General features: G+C 37.9%; 1 protein-coding gene across 1 annotated transcript in view; it reads right to left on the reverse strand.

Annotated features, from left to right (window-relative positions):
• The window catches only part of LOC115213953, a 28,977-nt gene extending 15,713 nt beyond the window's left edge, over positions 1-13,264 (reverse strand). The window contains exons 1-2 of the mRNA XM_029782956.2: positions 12,597-13,264; positions 3,880-4,011 (exon numbers count right to left, since the gene is read on the reverse strand). Of these exons, the coding sequence (XP_029638816.1) occupies positions 3,880-4,011; positions 12,597-12,993 (529 nt within the window). The 5' untranslated portion in view covers positions 12,994-13,264. The remainder of the gene's footprint in view (positions 1-3,879; positions 4,012-12,596) is intronic.
• Between the last annotated feature and the right edge of the window lie 7,469 nt (positions 13,265-20,733).

Below are 20,733 nucleotides of genomic sequence, written 5' to 3' on the forward strand. Positions count from 1 at the left end.
AACCCTAGGCTTCGACAAAGATCAACTGGCCAACCTGTTCTAAAGAATATTCGGGCCAGGGTCTATGGATAATTACCAAAAGTCCCTGGCCTGGCAATGTTACAGAGGAGCTTTACCAGTTCGAGATAAGCTCTTTAGACATGGGTGTGCGCCTTCACCTGTTTGTGCAAGATGCAAGTGGGACAGTGAAACTGTCCTGCACGTGATTGTGCAATGCCCCAAGGTAACTGAGCTCTGGGCTTATGTTGAACACCTGCTGTCGCATCCGAGAAGAGTACAACTGTTGAGCAAATCTGTAATTAAGATCGTTCCACCAACCTCCCTGAATAAGGAGGAGCAAGCCTGTTTTCTCTTGGTAGTTGCTGTAGTGAAAGAGGTAGTATAGAAGACGAGAGTGAAAGGAATTGCAACAGGCATGTTCATCTCCAGTCTCGAGCTAATCGACTTTTTCGTTTTCCACATGAAATGGAAAATAAGGCTGGAGAAGAAATGCCTGTTGCAAAGTGTGTTTCTATAGCAAGTATGCTGCAAGTGAAAGAACCTGTTTAAACGAGAATATAAGAGAAAGCAAAGTCTTCAGTGTGAGTATGTGGTTTGTGGGGTCGACTGCGTTCTCCACTTCATTTTTTCTAACTCACTCATTCTCATTTAATTGTATATATTTTAATTGTTTGTTTATTCATACATTTAGTCTCATTCGATACTCTGCCCCCAATGTTTGCTTTATCTGTCCTTGTATCGTCCCCTCTTTTTCTCAACCTCATGGTTAATAAAGAAATTGACTGTCTCCAAAAATTTATGTTCAAAGTAATTGATTGTATAGGCAAGTCGCAGTTTTTAATTCCACATAGCTGTATGTTAGTAATATATACCAGGCCATCAGGGGAAAACAGCCCAAGATAGATTGCTGCCCTAGATTTTGCTTCCATATTCTAGCTAAGCATTAGCTTTTATAGAATCCTCAAAACTTAGAAGATACATTACACACACACACACTTTCTCACTAGTGTGTAAATGTAAATACATACAGCCAAGCACTTAGCAGGCATTCACGTGAATGGACATGGGAAAATTAATAGTTTAACTCACACTGCCAAAATGTGCAAGAGGAAATGTGAGAAACTAAAACATAAAGCACAAAAGAGGAAAGCTGAGAGATCACCACAGTAATGTAAAATTTCAGTTTAATTGCTGTTATTATTATAAATAATACTTTATGAGTGTAATAATTTTTCCTCCTGTTTCTATGCACCTGTGTGAATGTATACACACATGTACAACTAAATTTTAGGTAACCAAGGATCCAAGACCTTTAATCTGGACAAAATTACAAGAGGACACTTGAATTTCCTGTGCCCATTTTTAATAATCTTTATGCTATCAAGGCTTTACAACACACATTTTTATATTCTTTAATATACTAAGAAAAGTTTGGTATTGAAAATGTTCGTAAAAACAGTGACAGTCTGCTTGTAATATACACCGAGCCATAATGTCTTCTGTTAATCCAGCAAAATGGATAATCTGTCACAGGTCTAGAACCAAAAGTGCCAGAAAATTGGTGTGTATGTGTGAATGTCTGTGATTAGACACACATCTACTTTTCTGCTATTAGTGACACAAGCAATATTAGCACTGAAAAGCAATCTGTATATCTTACTTAATGTGGATATACAATAGAAAGCGCAACAATAGTGTGGCATTCATCTTGTGAAAGCATTTCATATAGACATATAGTGCTAAAAAGCAGAAGTATAAGTAGCAGATGAAAAATGACCACTACCGGTGGTGGAATTATGAGCTCACATGATTTCTGTGTACAAAATCACCAAAGGCTTAGACAAATTTTCCCTGTACTGAGGTCTCTCTCTTTCTCTCTCTCTCGCACACACGATAAACCAACACATGCCAGCATGTAACAGACATTAAATTTTAATGATGGGGATTGTGTGGTTAAGAGATTTGCTTCAAAATCACATGGTTAGGGATTCAGTCCCAGTACATGTATCTTGCTGGTTTGCATTCTATACAACAGTCCCAAACTTTATAGAATCTTTCTCACCACTTCGCCCCACATCTTTCTGGGTCTACTCCTTCTATATGTTCCCTCTACAATTAGAGATCAGCACCTCTTGATGCCACTGTCTTCATTCATATGCATTACATGGCCATACCAGTGCAGTCTTCTCTCTTGCACACTACATCCGATGCTACGTATATACAGTTTCCCCCACAAATCACTTACACTGTCATATATGCACACTGATACTCCCCCACACTCACACACATATTACACACACACATGTATACAAGTTCCAGTATTAGTAAAGTTTACCTATAATTTTTATTATCACTAAATAAGACGTACACATATGTTCATGCATATTCATGAACACACGATAGATTCAAAACACACACACATACAGAGGCACACATTTTTCGTCAGCTGAGAATAATTTTTTTGTGAAGTATTCCCAGTTAACAGAAGATTATAAATAAAGGATTATATGTGCTCTATTATACATATTAATTTGTTTTTTTCATCTTTTTTTTTCCTGTTTGAAGCATCAAGCACACTTTTATATAAATAGATTGTGTGCACCACATGCAAAAGGATTGAGACAGGTGAGGAAATTCTGTGAATCTAATCCAACCAGTTTAAGCATTAATGATGATGATGATGATGATACATAAAATACCTTTTAAAAAAAAGCTGTTTGACATCTATACACACAGCTGTAGGATTGTCAAAGAGAGACATAGTTAATAGTAATGTGAAAGCACGTAGCCCACCTGAATTAGCAGGTTATGCTTTTTCTTGTTGTTGTGGTGATAGCTAGTTTTATATTGTATCGTTTGGTTCAGATACCCATGAAAAAAATCGGTCATAATTTTAGTGTAACTAAGACAAGTAACCTGTTATAATAAAACCTACTTCAAGCTATCATCACTAAAATTTCAACATGTATTCATTCATGCTGGCAAGATTTAAAGATTTAGACAGGTCTTCAATACAACATGCCACAAAATTGTTTTTGTTGTTTTTTTTTTAGCGCTTACTTGAGAGAAAAGAAAGGTTCTGTGACTCTTAGCAGTCTCCAAGGCTAATGGATGGAATGCATTTTCAAATCAGAGACTTGGTTTAAATGCTTACATCAAAGCGGATTCCATTAAAGTAGTGGTTCCCAACCTGTGGTACGCATACCACTAGTGGTACACGAGGGCTTTCCAGGTGGTACGCGAGCACTTTCAGGGTAATATGCGATTTTTAGTTTGTGCCATTTCCAATATTCAGCCAACATGCAATTAATGTTTCCCAAATCAATCAACTCATAATCAGTACTTTTCGATTACTGGCATACCATTGGTTACCTTTTATTCACTCTCTGTATAGTGATCAGTGCTGTCCAACCAATGCACGTGACCTTGAGGGGCACACACATATAAAATGCACCATGTGCTCGTTAATAAATGAGTTGAAGGTCAATCTTTGCCACGTGGCTTCACTCTGCACGCTTTAGCTTCGTTACTATGACAACAGTCCAGATACTTATTGATCAAACCTCGTATGTTAATTTTCTGAATTTTATCAATAAAATCACATAATCACAATCTACTCCACTGAAAACCTATCACCACACAATTTCATTAAAAAATTTATTGTTTTCAATAAGTTAAAAGAGACTTGTCCTGCACCTCCTATGTTAAGTCTCTTTCTCTCTCTCAATCCCTCCTTTACTCTCTCCTCCTCCTCCTCCCCTTTCCATACAATGTAAAGTGTAACTGGAGAAATCAATCAATGTTTAAATTGGCTATTATTATATGGAGATTTCCTAGAGGAAAAAAAAAACAACAAACAAACAAACAAAAAAAACTTACAAAAATCTAGGACAGCGAGAGCGGTCACTGCACTTCGGTGCCGATGGAGTAAGGAATTGGTCTGATGTTTCATTCCAGCATTCTCCCAACAAATCACACTGCCATTCTCATGGCCAGTCAGTAACAGATTACCTAAAGAGAAACACAAAATTACATTCACAAAAGGAATTCTTTACATTATTGAGTTGAAACTCTGATGAAAAACAGGCAACTCGGATTACAAAAAAAAAAAAAAAAGAGAGATTAAATAAAACAGATGCATGGGGGGGGGGATTTTTAAAAAAATAATGAAGATGAACAAGACTAGAAAACTGATCTGTTGAACAATTATAGAAAACTGACACATTGAAATAAATACAAAAATCAATCAAAGGTTGATAGGCTTGCAGAGTCTAGAGTATCAGAAAAAGGCACTGTGCTATTTGGTTAAGATATTTTATATTTGGAGTTCAAATCCTGCTCAATTCTTTTTAACTTTCCACCCACCCAAAATAATTACAGTAATACTTCACTATACGAGGACCTGCTTTACGAGACCCTGGGTTTATGAGTTTTATTTTTCAAGCACAAGGTCCAAATTTTGAATGAAGTGCAAAAGTTTCTACTACCATAACAAATGCTTCTGCATGTTACTGAGAAATTCATAGAGAGCAAAAAAGCAGGTTCTAAGCAAACAACTCTAGACTTGTTTTTTAAAAAGAAATCTACCAGTCTGTCTACAAATGCAAATGAATCGACAATTGCATCTATAAGTGATAGTGTGTGTGAATCTAGTGCAAGTGATTCAGAAAACGATTATTATAATAATTTTTATTATAAATGATTTTGACACTCCTTTTACTTCACACAAAATATTCTTTATATTCTACAATTGTTTTATTGGCATTTATTTACGAGTATTATAAATTTTAGGAGTAAAATATTTTTCTGGGAATGAATTATGATTTATAACATTGCTACTATGGGAAATTATTGCTCTGCTTTACGAATTTTTGCTTTCCAAGCGGTCTCTGGGAACAAATTTACTTGTATATCATGACATTACTGTATCAGTAAAATAAACATTGGGACCAGTGTAATCAACTGTATAACATATCCCCACCACTCACTCAAGCATGACTTTTAACTTATTTTATACCAATCCACCTGAAAACACCTTTGGTTCTATAATATAAATTACCTATTTTAAAGTGAGCCAAATTAAAACCTTTCATCAAAATTACATGTAAATTTATATTCTCAACAACAGCTTAATAAGAGCTAAGTTGTTTTCTTAAAATTTATGTGCAATGAATTGCTTATACTTTACAATACACAAAGTATTTTAACTTTTTTTTTTATACAATTCATAATAATATTTAATTATAAAAATACAGAAGGATTTTTTTTTATATATATCCACCGAATGGTTATGGGGACTTAGGAGATAGGAATCAAAGAAGGTCCACAGGCAAAAAATGATTGAGAACCAAAGCTCTAAGTGGTCACTTCAATTGCTAGAAATAACAGATATTCTTCATATTACAGTCAACAGTCTTTAAAAAAAGGTTATATATAGCATAATCCAATATACACCATATATGAGAAAAATAAATAAAATAAAAAAGACAGGATAATCACTGCTGGATTGTCTTTCCTTCTTGGTTTGCTGGATTAAAACTGACCTGGGGTCAAACAACAGTTAGTGTTTACTTTGAGGACCTCTGATAGCTGAAAGATACATTATGTCTGGAGGAAAAATGCAGGAGTGCTTTTGATGGTAGATTTGCATGATTAGGATTAACCTGAATTTAAGCCTTTTACCATTTAGTCCAGCCATGTCTGACCCCAAAAATCTACGTGTTTTATGTTCAAACTGACCATGTCCAGCTTCTCACACCTACACTACAATGCCAGTGTAAAATTAAACAATCGTATCAATGAAGTCTCGAATCCATAAGACAATGCATGATTAATTCAAAACAATGTGAATAAACAAGCATCATATTTGATAGAGAAAACAGTTACTACTAATATTTGTCAACAGAATATGAGCTTACTGCCAAGATGTATCTATTACAGAAATATTCTCATCATAAACTGTCCCCAATCACAGGATTAACTTTTCTACTAAAACTATAAGTGGCATCTAATCTCTAGATTTTGATAATGTTATGCTACCATTCTACTTTAATATATAGGTCACAAACATCCATTGAACATATTTACATCTTAAAACTATAACGTATAGATATTACTAACATGCACACACACCTTTCGTAAATGTCTTCTAAATACATCTACATCACAACCCTAAAGCCATCAGTAACATATCGACGTTATAGACATATGCCTGCCCTGACCAGCTCCCAAACACACCTCACAACCCTTCCTCACATCTGTCACAACGTCTGCAGTACAACTTTCTCCCCCAGCATCTGTCACAACCATGACTCTCACATTTATGTTCAAACGTTCCTCACATATCAGTCACATCCATTATTAATTGCCATAGCCATCTCAACATGTCCATCACACATATTTATACAATGGATTCCACTTAATTGTTTATGCGAATGACATTTTCAGTTAACTGCATGAAAGCTTTTCACTTTTTAATAAAGAAGTGGCCTAATCTGGCGTAAAACTAAGCATTTGATTTGATCTCAATTAAGCAATTCTGGAAGATCCCATTTTCATGATGAGTTAAAATGGCAGTAGTTAGTATTTTAATGTTACAAGAATCAAATTACACAAACTCTTACCATTTCAATGAATGAAAAACTGTCAAAGTTTTGACTGCTCTGTATATTTACTGTATGTAATTCATCATCATCATCATCAATTAATATCCATTTTCCATGCTGGTATGGATTGGACAGTTTGACAGGAACTGACCAGCTGAAGAAATGCCCAAGCTCCATGTCTGTTTTGGCATGTTTTCTACAGCTGGATGCCCTTCCTAATGCCAATCACTTAATAGAGTGTACTGTCACAAAGCACCAGTATGGGTGCTTTTTATGTGGAATCAGCACTCATGAGCCTGCAAGATTAGGAATACTTGGATGGAGAGGGATGCGGGGGACAAGCCTGTATGCAAGGGCATATAAAAAAAAATTGTTCAATAAATTTTATTGCAGATAAAATTTTTGAAAAAAGACATACTTCAATCAAGCGGTGAATGGATGTTGTTTTCACTGACCACAATTAACATGATTCACCTAATTAACTTGTCTTAATCAACAACGTGTAATTCAAACTGTGTGGAAATCATTATCATGACATATATATCTGGCTACACTGAGCAATTGAAGAATACTAAATGGAATAGGAAAACCTCATAGAGGATAAATGAATCGTCATAGTGATACATCATGGTCGTCATTTTAATGCCCACTTTTCCATACTGGCATGAGCTGGATGGAATTTATTGAGGTAGATTTTCTGTCTGGATACCCTTTCTGTCACCAAACCTCACCTGTTTCCAAGCAAGGTAATATTTCCCCATGACCAGACATGCTCTCACAGAATAGTGGAAATCAATGACATGGCTTGTATGACAGTGACAAGCATTTTACAACTATCACACAGTGTCAAGACAACACACACACAAGCTTCGGTCAGCCCAGGACTATACTCTTTACTCTTTTACTCATTTGACTGCGGCCATGCTGGAGCACCGCCTTTAGTCGAGCAAATCGACCCCGGGACTTATTCTGTCGGTCTCTTTTGCCGAACCGCTAAGTGACAGGGATGTAAACACACCAGTATCGGTTGTCAAGCAATGCTAAGGGGACAAACACACACACATATATATATACATATATACGACAGGCTTCTTTCAGTTTCCGTCTACCAAATCCACTCACAAGGCATTGGTCGGCCCAGGGCTATAGCAGAAGACACTTGCCCAAGATGCCACACAGTGGGACTGAACCATATAGAAGACATTTGCCAAATATTGATACATATTAATATAAAAAAATTACTTGAACTCAAATATAAGTAAATTACATCTACACAAAATAAACCATAAAATATAAAAAAACTATTTCTTGTTATAATTTTATTATCCATACATGTATGATTATAACCACAACACCTTACTATCATCTGTTATCAGTAATTTATCTTCATCCACATTACACAACTGCAGTCTCTTAGTTTATTGTAGACTAAGCGAATTTGGCTAATTCATTTTTACATTTATTTGTTTCAGCCAGAAGTTGTGATCATAATGGGGCGCCACCCTTTTTAAAAGTTATTTGGGTCAGTGTCCAATTGTATAAAACAAGCTGCTAACCGACAACTATTCATAGACACAGTCCCACAACTGCTGCTCTTTTGCATACTGTGTTTCCACCCAGAGTCAAATTGACCTTCTTTTGGCAACTTTGTCATGGTGAGCTTCCTCACCAGCAACACACTGAAGCCAAGGAATCACCATGCTTCTTTTCTCTTTTAATAATGCTTGTTGTTCTTGTTCGTGTCTCAACCATGGCTGCCTCTGAGTAGTTATTTGTGTTGTTGTTTACTTTGTAAAACAGTGCGAGGAGAGGGCTGCTAGCACATCACCCTCTACCCACATTTTTCCCATCCACATCTTTACCATATGGGGCCCTAACAAAATCCGATTATAAGTATAGATGCAAATCTATCTAATTACTGGTCTCCTAAAATCAGGCGTAACTTGGTGATGGGTCAACTTACAACATTGTTCCTCATCTTGAGTTTACTTGGTAGTGTTTTACCAAGAGATTGGTTGTTTTTAACACATTCATGAATGTTATGTTGGGTTTTGCATCTAGGCATAATCTGAGAGCTGAACAGCACCTTTCCTTTCACACTTTTCATACAATTTTTCAACAGTCTGCCAGCACCAATGCAGCTTCTGCCACCACCAACCACCTTTCTCCTGGATGCTACAGTTGGTTGCACACCAATTGCCAACCTTTGTTAACTTGACAACAAGGTGAAGGTGAGCTCTGGTTGGCTGTATGCAAATGAGTTCATTACTGGGGTCTGGAACTCTCATGGGAAAAAACATTTTGTGTCCAGCCCAGCACACTGCAGCTGATTCCTCTAACACTGTAGTTCTCAACTGGAGTCCATATGAGATTTTTGAGGGTCCACATAACAAAATTGTAAACTGGGGATTCACAATAGTATTTTAAGGGCCCCTGTAAAAATTTTGCTTTAGATGTATGTATTATAAGAAACAGCTAGGTTACTTTCTCTAACATTTTACCTACACAAGTTAATGTGTGAAAAACAAAATAGGAACTTTGAAAGAAGTTTCTATAAAACTAGTTTTTAAACATCAAATGCCTATGAGGGTCCACTAGAATAAAATGGTAATCAATGAGGTCCGTAGATAAAAAGTATTATAGGCGAGAATCCCTGCTCTAACACAATGCTCTTAGGAAAACAAAAATGTCACACAATCATAATTTAGATAATGACAACCCTTCTAACAGGTATTTCAATTGTTTCCTCAGGCATAACACCTCCAATGATGATGTTTACTTTAGGGTAGCCCTGATCAAAAGTGTTCCAGGGTATAACCATCTATTTGTTTTTCCAGACAGTTTATTATGCATTATTCCTTTTTATAAGCACCATAGTCAACTGCTACAAGGGTAAGGGTGATGCTCTAGATAGAAATAACTACAGGGGTATTAAACTGTTGGATCAGGTGATGAAGGTCACAGAGAGGGTCATAACCCATCTCATTAGGGAGAGAATTTGCTTAGATGAGATGCAGTTCGGTTTTGTGCCGGGTAGAAGCACCACTGATGCTATATTCCTGGTCCGACAACTGCAGGAGAAGTACCTAGCTAAAGATAAACCCCTCTACATAGCTTTTGTGGACTTGGGGAAAGCCTTTGACAGGGTTCCCCGTTCCCTTATCTGGTGGTCGATGCGGAAACTGGAGATTGACGAATGGCTAATAAGGGCTGTACAGGCTCTATACAGAGAGGCTGTCAGCAAGGTTAGGATTGGCAACGAATATAGTGAAGAATTCCGGGTAGAAGTAGGTGTGCACCAAGGCTCAGCCCTCAGTCCCCTTTTATTCATCATAGTCCTCCAGGCAATAACAGAGGAATTCAAAACAGGATGCCTCTGGGAGCTCCTCTATGCTGATGACCTGGCTCTCATAGCAGAATCACTACCGAAACTAGAAAAGAAATTTTGGGTGTGGAAGCAAGGGTTAGAATCAAAGGGCCTTAGAGTAAATGTAGCAAAGACCAAAGTTATAGTAAGCAGAAAGGCGAACTCAGCACACACCCCCTCAGGCAGGTGGCCCTGCTCGATCTGTAGGAAAGGTGTAGGTAGAAACTCCATAAGATGCACCCAATGTAAGCTATGGACACATAAGAGGTGCAGCAACATTAAAGGGAAATTAACTGATAAGATAGCTTTCATGTGCGGCAGATGCAGAAAACAGATTCCATCACACTCCAGGGGGAGAAACTAGAAATCGTTGATAGTTTCCGCTACCTGGGTGACCAAGTTAGTAGTGGAGGTGGATGCTCAGAAAGTATCACCACTAGAATACGAATAGCCTGGGCAAAGTTCAGAAAGCTCCTACCCCTACTGGCGACAAAGGGTCTCTCGCTCAGAGTGAAAGGTAAATTGTATGATGCATGTGTGCGAACTGCCATGCTTCACGGTAGTGAAACATGGGCTGTGACTGCAGAGGACATGCATAGACTTGAAAGAAATGAAGCTAGCATGATCCGCTGGATGTGTAATGTCCGTGTGCATGCACGACAGAGTGTAAGCACCTGAGAGAAATGCTGGATATAAGAAGCATCAGATGTGATGTGCAAGAGTAACACTTGCGATGGTATGGTCATGTACTGCGGATGGATGAAGAGAGATGTGTGAAGAAGTGCCACTCCCAAACAGTTGAAGGTATCAGGGGGAGAGGTAGACCCAGGAAGACATGGGATGAGGTAGTCAAGCATGACCTCAGAGCGTTGGGCCTCACTGAGGCAATGGCGAAGGATCGAGATCTCTGGAGATATGCTGTGACTGCAAAGATCCGGGCTGCTTCCTGCATCAGTTCCGCATAGCCCCTGCCCATTCAAAGTACCCTGGATCCCAGAATGTCCCGTTGTGCTTGAGGAGACCTGTTGAGTCAAATACATGAACATGAACGTCGAAATAAATATCAATGGAAATAGTAGTTGTGATACCTGTGCCGGTGGCACATAAAAAGCACCATCCAAACGTGGCCGTAGCCAGCGCCGACTCGACTGGCTTCTGTGCCAGTGGCACATAAAAAGCACCATCCGAACGTGGCCGATGCCAGCGCCGCCCCGGCTGGCTTCTGTGCCGGTGGCACATAAAAAGCACCATCCGAATGTTGCCAGCGCTGCCTTGGCTGGCTTGCGTGCCGGTGGCACGTTAAAAGCACCAACCGATCATGGCCGATGCCGGACCCCCCCCCCCCTGTGCAGGTGGCACGTAAAAAGCACCCACTACACTCGCGGAGTGGTTGGCGTTAGGAAGGGCATCCAGCCGTCGAAACTCTGCCAGATCAGACTGGAGCTTCCCAGACCCCGGTCGAACCGTCCAACCCGTGCTAGCGCGGAAAACGGACGATAAACGATGATGATGATGATAAGGGGTTTGAATGACATTTACATGCTTTATTTAACATGCCAAGTTACACATGTGAAGGCTTCCTCATATAATTATGGCTTTTTACAAACCGGGTTCAATTCTTGCTGATGTTAACTTTACCAGTATCGATCAATAAATATATGTCAACAATTGGAGTTGACACAGTCGGCTACACCGTATATCGAGTAATAAGCCTAAATTAGAAATTAATATTTTGGCATTAAATAAAAACCTATTTTCTCATTAAGTATAACTACCTACCAATAGCTGCAACCCGTGAGGAATACTATGCGGTCTGTTGACCTGGTGAAATAGCAGCCAAAACTCCATCAACTCAAAACATGTCTTATACGACTAAATAAAAAACGAGATGTAATGTTTGTAACATCTCTAATTACAGGTGTGCTTGATCAGGACTGACTCGAGGCTAAACAATAATTATATTACTGACTCTTAATTTGTTTTCATCTAAAGTGCAGTTGACATCGACACTATCTTTAGAGGCCAAGACATTGACAGCCAAATTTCCCACCATTCACACCTTTAAGTAAAGAAACGACACTTAGAAGCTCTTAACCGTTTTACTGTAGGTTTTTAAACATCTGTCTATCTTTTTGCTATTTATTATGCCTCTAATTTGAAAATTACAAAATGGATATAAATATGTTTTGTTTTTATTTGTAATTGTGTACACTTTCATCCATAGACTCAAACGAAAACAACAATTTAAATTTTCAGAATGCAAGCAAAATGAAATTGCAAACGAAATAAATTTATAAAAACAAAAGTAGTTTTACAGTTGTAAATACCCCGAGGACAACTAGCTTTTATTATTATTATCATTATTATTATTATTTTGAATTTGATTTTCAAAACAAAATCTGGAAGATCGTTGGGAAGGAAAAAAAAAAAACATAATAAAGTTAAAAGTGGCGGGGAGGATCTACACTGAAATGAATGTCTACTTTTGTTAATGTAGTCTCACACCTACTTCTCGGATGGTCACGACTAGAATGCTTTCAGCAGGATTAGAGGAGGTCCTGAGGCTCGACAATAATAAACAGACGCAATATAAAGAAAGAGAAATCATATTAAGATCAACTTACCATGGAACTTAACGCATGTCGGTTTACCTCGGAACTTCGACTGTTTGACGGTTCGACGAAGGCAGTGCCATTGACGAAGACATCGGCTGCGACAATAAGCGATGTAAACCTCACGCCAGTATTGCCAGGGCAAGCGCACACTGAGTATTTTGTCCCTCATACGGGAGTCGCACTCCAGCAGGTTGTCCACGTCTACCAAACCGGTCATTTGTTCGAGAGCAGGGGTGGGAATTTCATACAAACAAAATGAGCACCACATGCTGACGTCCTGCGTTAATTCGTAAACAATTCGGTACCAGTACTTACAAACTTGACCCATACGGAAAAGCGTGGTGCCGTCCAATTTTCGGAAGATGATCCGTAGAACTTCCTCGGGGATGTCGCTCAACTCCGTCATTTTTTTGGTGTTGTTTTAAACGTGTGAAAGATATAAATATATATACACCATCATTGATAATATACAGTACACGGTGTTGGTTTGGTAGTTAAGTGAAGAGTAGAAACTGGCGTCTGTATATGTAAGAGAATGTGAAGAGATGGTGGGGAATAGCATGGAAGTAATCACTGCCCATCTTCGTTCCTGTATCAATGGCGATAATCTACTCCGAAGATATCTGCCTAATCTCCCTTTATATATCACTCTCTAGGGAAGAAACATATGGAAAAGAAAGACAAATGTACGGGAGTAAGAAAGGAAGAGGGGATAAGAGGAATAGAAGGGAAGAAGACGTAAGAGGGTAGAAAGAAAAACGAAGTAAGGGGGTTAAAAGTAGTGACGGAGAAGGCAAAGAAAAGATTAAGCAATAAGAGAGAGGAGATTAGGAAAAGATGTTATGTGGAAGATGAAGTAAGAGTTCGATGAACTAATAGAAAGGGAGAGAATGTGGTGAGGGAAATATGAAGTATTGAGAAGAAGCAAATAAAAAAGAGAAAGAAAAGACGAGCTAATAAGAATGGTCAGAAAAGAAGGAAAGCGAAGAAGCTTAAGAAAAGAGAAAAAAAATTGTGTTCGGGGATCAAATTAATGTTCTCATATTTTTCATGCTGATAGAACCTCTGGAGTAATTAACCTTCGTAATTATTTTTTAGAATATCGAGTTAATGAGGTGTAAGACCAGAACTAATGACGACAATAACAGCTGAGAATCGATTTCATGCAAAGTCCTTGAGATTTCCTCTGACTATCACTTGTGTTATTTCTCCTACCACATATCAATTGGTGCAAATCTCCACTCTCAACGCCATCACATTTAAACTCACAGGTGCTTACAAAATATATTTGCATTCCAATACATTTGACCCAACACACATGCAACACTCGCGCACATTCCTTGTTTCAGTCATTGGACTGCGGCCATGCTAGGACACTGCACTTAAAGGGTTTTAGTCAATCAAGTCGGCCCCAGAACATTTTTATATATATAAACCTGGTACTTATTCTATCATAGTCTTTTGCTGAGCCACTAAGTTACGAGCAAGTAAACAAACCGAAACTGTAAAGCATGGACAAATACACACATTTTATCCTACTGCCAACTATGAAGGGCTTAGGGTTACATAATCAGGCTGTTACCTAATATCGTTTTGAACCTCTAGCGCGAAGCCAATTAGTAAGTCAGTTGTAATGGAGATGTAGTGAATTTTGCAAGCATGAAGTGGATTCGATCCACCATAACCAAATTTAAATTAACACTCCAAAGAACTTTTCCCATGGTGGAACGATGGTTTTTCTCTGACTGCAGTTTTACATTTTCCAGGTGCCTTTAGCTAGGCCAAAATAATGTCTTCACCTCTTGATCCTTTCTAACCTCTTCTGCTTCACCAAAAGCTAGAATAGAGATAACAAGATCACCAACTAAATATATATCTATCCTTCTGGATAGTTATATAAGCAATTACACCGCAAGCAAAAATTAGTTAGTCACATCGTGATGACTCAATTAGTTAGGGAATGGACTGCTAGAATCATAATCACAAAGAATGCAGCTACTAAAGATAATGGTCAGCAAGAGAAATGAAGTTTACTGTCAGCAACTGTGAGACAACGTCCCACACCGTACAACTCTCACTAGCTCTAATTCTGTTCTCTTACAACATCATTCTATCTCTCTCTGTATTTACTACTAAACAATGAAGAGGACACAAACTCAAACTTTACTTCGCATGCTTTTAGATTTATCATAACCTGCCCATCGGTGCAAGGTATTGTAATGTAATGGTAAATAAATACTTCCTTAAAACTTCATGCATTGTTCATCTTCCACATCTTACAATTTGCTGTCATAACGACAAATCATAATAATGTTTACAAATAATACTATTGTTTACCAACCAATTTCTCCCGCTACAACTGGTAACTTCAACTAAAACCTTAACCATTACAGATATATAGTACTGTAAACTTCATTTTATATATATATATATATATATATATATAACCGGCACTTCTAACAATGTCATTTACTGCATCTTTCTGTCCTTCTCTGTACATTGGTCAAACGGGATGCCTCTTGGCTGACCGGTTCATGGAGCACCTCCAAGACATTAGACTCAGCAATGACACCCCGGTCTCATGACATTTCTGCTCTACCAGTCATTCATTAAAACACCTGTCTGTTCGGATTGTCTTTGCACAGGGGCCATCTGGACTTTCGCTTTTGCCATGAACAGGGATTAATCTTCTCTCTTCGTTCCTTTGTGTCACATGGGCTCCACTCCACTCCCCTCTTCATCTGACTCCCTCTCTCCTCTCTTCATCTGACACTTACTTCCTCTCTTCACTCCTACCCACCTTCTCCCTCCATTCACATCCCACTCCAATATACCCCACATCCTCACCCCAAACCCACACCACCACCCCGCACACTCTAGGACTGACCATTTCCCAGCACCCACACATTACAGACGCACATATCCACAAGTCAAAGTCACCAGCCCCTATCCATATACACACACACACTCTCACATGCACGTGCACCTGTTTTGGGATCACCAGTACTTTATTATCTCTCCTTCTTCCTAGCTCTTCTGGTAAGTACCTTTGTCCAACCAATCGCCATAATTGACCACTAACTCCAAGAGACCTCAAATTTTAATTTGGTTCATGGGAGCAACTGTTTATCAAAGCCTTATATTGTCGTTAATTGCTCGAAACGTGGAGTAGATAAACAGCCGACAACTGATGAAGAGTTGTTCTTTATGTTACTTGTCTTGTTTTCCATTTGTTTCTCTTGTTGTCCTATACCCTTATATGCATATATATATATACACACATATATGTATGTACATATATGTATGTATATATGCATATATATATATTTAATTTTATTTGTTAGGGAATAAAAATTCCAGCATAACAGGGGTTCAAATTATTGTCAATGAAGAAATATATATTTTCATTTAGAGATAGTAGGCCCCTTCATCTCACCATATAAAAAAGAATTTTTATTTTAAGTACCTACTATTTTATAACTTGGTTACATGTGTTTCATGAGGTACATTTCCCGGTTCCTAAACCACTCTGTGTTTTGCTGGAACCATTCTTAAAATATAACCCTAATCATCAGGCCCCTATATCACTTTTGCATAGTTCAATACTATAAACTATATTTTAATTTTTTAAAACCCATAAGTATGTGTAAAATAGGTTCGCCAGACCCTACAGTACAAGCCATAATTTAATTCAAATAAAAGTTTGCCATTGTTGTTGTTGGTGGTAATGATGTTATGACGGTTCTTGTTAGTGACGTTTATAGTTGTGATTGTTTTGCTGGTGCTTAAATTTGTTGTTGATCAGATCAGAGAGACTGCAAGTGAAACGTTGAGAATAACACCAAGTAGTAGTGATAGTGGAGCAGTGTTGTTGTTGACATGTGTATTTAGCAGTTAAAGAGCAATTTCACTTGTTTATCATTATCTGAAGAGAATAAAAGGTGAAAAACACAAGAATTGGAAAACAAAAAGAGAAGACAGAAACAGTGGTACACTGTTTAATGTGTTTGTAACATGTTAACCTTGAAGGCTTTTTATTCATTGTAAAAATAAAGGTCAGCACATTCAGGAATCAACAATTGTCAACAAAAGTATTTCATTTTAATAGGTGCAGGCATGGCTGTGTGGTAAGAAGTTTGCTTCCCAATCTCATGGTTCCAGGTTCAGTCCCACTGCATGGTACCTTGAGCAAGTGACCAAAGCCTTGTAGGTGGATTTGGAAGGCAGAAAATGAAAAAAGCCTGTTGTGTGTTTGTCTCATTGTCCCCCTCCCACCCACCATTTTAGAACTGGTGTTGGTATGTTTACATCCCCATAACTTCGCAGTGCAACATATGAAACTGATAGAATAAGTACCAGGCTTACAAAAAAGTACTGAGATTGATATGTTTGACTAAAATTCTTCAAAGCAATGCACCAGCATGGCCAGTCAAATTACTGAAACAAGTAAAAGAAAAGAATGTCCAACATGAAGCAGTAATGGCAAAGAAATGGATAAAATTGTTAATTTTTTTAAATTTTAAAATATCCTGTAAAATATAGTAGCATTGGTTCTGCTTGGTCAAATCAGTATACCTTAAAGAATTGTTTGTTATCTCAACAAATGGAAATGAAGTTTATGAATCCATATACCTAAAAATGTGTCCCATTTCCTCTTCACTTTGTCTATACATGACAAGCCAAATAGAATTTTTATCTTATTTTTATTTGTACTGGAATCTAAAAATATTCTAGTAATAGGCGCAGGAGTGGCTGTGTGGTAAGTAGCTTGCTAACCAACCACATGGTTCCGGGTTCAGTCCCACTGCGTGGCATCTTGGGCAAGTGTCTTCTGCTATAGCCCCGGGCCGACCAATGCCTTGTGAGTGGATTTGGTAGACGGAAACTGAAAGAAGCCTGTCGTATATATGTATATATATATATATGTGTGTGTGTTTGTCCCCCTAGCATTGCTTGACAACTGATGCTGGTGTGTTTACGTCCCCGTCACTTAGCGGTTCGGCAAAAAGAGACTGATAGAATAAGTACTGGGCTTACAAAGAATGTCCCGGGATCGAGTTGCTTGACTAAAGGCGGTGCTCCAGCATGGCCACAGTCAACTGACTGAAACAAGTAAAAGAGTAAAGAGTAAAGAGTAATATGAATAGAATTGAAAGGTTTTGTACCTGAAACAATGAAAGTTTTCTATTAAATATTGGTCTTCTCAGAACTGAAGGCATTCATCTGGACAATTTTTGTTTGCATTCATTAAAATAATATATTGCATTTAACATGAAATAGCCTGTATGAACACCAGTAATCAGAACCAGAATCCATATAAAGGTGCAGGTAGATAAGTTTTATTTTTTCACAATTAAAGACAGGGACAGTGCCTATGATTTTTTTTTAATAAACCCCACCAGACTGATGAGATTGATGTGACATGTTCAGCTTGAACATCTGTAAGAAAAATGAGCTTGCTTACCAGCTGCATGGTTCCGGGTTCAGTCCCACTGCGTGGCACCATGGGCAAGTGTCTTCTACTATAGCCTCAGGCTGACCAAAGCCTTGTGAATGGATTTGGTAGACAGAAACTGAAAGAAGCCCGTTGTATATTTGTGTATATAAATATATATATATGTGTGTGTGTGTTTGTATTTGTTCCCCCAACATCGCTTGACAACTGATGCTGGTGTGTTTACATCCCCTTAACTTAGCGGTTCGGCAAACGAGACCAATAGAATAAGTACTAGGCTTACAAAGAATAAGTCCTGGGGTCGATTTGCTCGATTAAAGGTGGTGCTCCAGCATGGCCGCAGTCAAATAACTGATACAAGTAAAAGAGTAAGAAAGGAACCAGAATCCAGGTGCAAACACTTGTAAGAGTAAACTATTTGTTAAAAGTACTTGACTTGGCAGCTGTGTTAAACAGGATAGCTTGTTAGACCTAGAGATGATAATGAGTGGACACTGGTTTAACGTTAAATAATGAGGTGGCTCTACCAGTCCCAAATGAAATGTTAAATTCAAACAACCTGTTTGTTAACCCTTTCGTTACCAAACCACCCAAAGCCGCCCGAAAAAAATTTTGGTTAATGTGACCAAACCGCACAAACCCGCCCGTATTTACCTATTCATATTTAAATGAGAATATCAGAGCAAATCTCTTTAGTACATTCGTGAAAACACGTGATTATACTTTGTAAACAGTTCATCTACAGTTTTGTACAATGATCGAAGTGTAATTTTAATTCCATGAATTTTGGGAGATTTTTTTCCAAAATTTGTTCCTATTTTCAAAATTTGTAATTCTGACAAAAAAATGGATACGAATTTCATTATATCAAGCAGCGAGTCAGAATTCGAAGGATTTTCTACTGAATACCTTCATAAATCTAACTCTATGACTGACAAAAAAAAAAAAAAAAAAAAAAAAAAGGTATTTGATAATGAATCTGATGTTTCATTTTCCGAAAGTGAAAACAGTGAATCCGAGAGCTCCGACAGCGATAAAGAAAATGAATTGGCACCTGAATGGAGTGAAAATTTAAAAACTGTTTCTTTCGGTGATTTTTCTGAAGAAACTGGACCAAGCCACAGACTTTCCCAAGAGAGTAAAGTGATAGACTATTTCTTTTTACTTTTTCCGATGAGTCTATTTGAACTCATTACGGCGGAAACGAACCGTTACGCTAAATGTAAACAAAGCGAAAGAAAGGATAGTTAGTGGTTTCTCACAACCTTAAATGAAATTAAGACTATTTTGCCATAAATATTATTATGGGTATCAGAAAGTTACCCAGAATAACAAATTCTATCATAAAATTTTGTTGTATACCCAATTGAATATTAGCTAATAACCCATTTTCTATAGCGATGTTTGAACAAAATTTTAATAATTTTATATTTTGTTGAATTTACCTGCAATTAGAGTCACTTTGTGACAAAAATTATAGTATAGAATTGGTTGAGAACATTTCATTAAATTATCTTCCAAAAATCACATTGATATATTGATAAATAAAAAAGTTATAGTTGTTTAATGAAACCAGACTAAATTTATGATTATGTTAGAAATTAATTGAAACACATAAGAGGTGTATTTTGGTCAGAAATATAGTAACGAAAGGGTTAAAGTGAAGGCATGTGACCTAGTGATTAGGATGTTACACTCATAATCATAAGATTGTGGTTTCAATTCCCGGACCAGGTAGTGCATTGTGCTTTTGAGCAAAGTACTTATTTCATGTTGCTCCAGTCTGCTTAGTTGTAAATGAGTTCCAGCAATAGCTAGGAAGTTAACCCTACAACAGACTAGCATCCTATCCAGTAGAGAATGCTGTAATGTTAGTCACTTATACACCATGGGAACAGAGTTAGATTACAGCCTTATTAGGACTACAGCTCATGACAGACCTTAGCACTATTTGTTAAATGAAAAATGAGAATTTGCATTTTTATTCCCTCTTCCATACCACTGACTAGTCTTTACTTTCCAGTTGGACCCATTTTTCTTACACCACTGATGCCTGTGGGAAATTTATAGGCATTACAAGATTTAATCTTCTCTCCTAAATCTCAGACATCATGACTGAGAGTTGTTCAACTATGGGCAACAACTGGACAAATAAGGCTTGCCAGGCTCTTAAATTAGCATAAAATTTTGATAATTTTAAACAGGAACTCGCTGTGCTTGAGGAGACCTATTGAGTCAAGTACACCAACATCAACATCAAAATAAATATCAAATGGAAATTGTAGTTATGATACCCGTGCTAGTGGCACGTAAAAAGCACCATCCAAACATGGCTGATGCCAGCGCCACCTGACTGGCGTCCTTCTCGGTGTCACGTAAAAAGCACCAACCGATCGTGGCTGTTTGCCAGCCTCCTCTGGACCATGTGCTGGTGGCACGGAAAAAGCATCCACTACACTCACAGAGTGGTTGGTGTTAAAAAGGGCATCCAGCTGTAGAAACACTGCCAAATCAGATGGAGCCTGGCTTCCCAGACCCCGGTCGAACCATTCAACGCATGCTAGCATGGAAAACGGATGTTAAACGATGATGAAGTGTGTATCATAGGGGTAGAGATGGTTTCAGGCAAGTTGGTATAAAAAGGGTCACCATCACCCAATTAGGGTTATGGTCACAGATCTCATATACCTT

The sequence above is a fragment of the Octopus sinensis genome, linkage group LG7 (genome assembly GCF_006345805.1).
Source record: "Octopus sinensis linkage group LG7, ASM634580v1, whole genome shotgun sequence".
Classification (NCBI taxonomy): domain Eukaryota; kingdom Metazoa; phylum Mollusca; class Cephalopoda; order Octopoda; family Octopodidae; genus Octopus; species Octopus sinensis.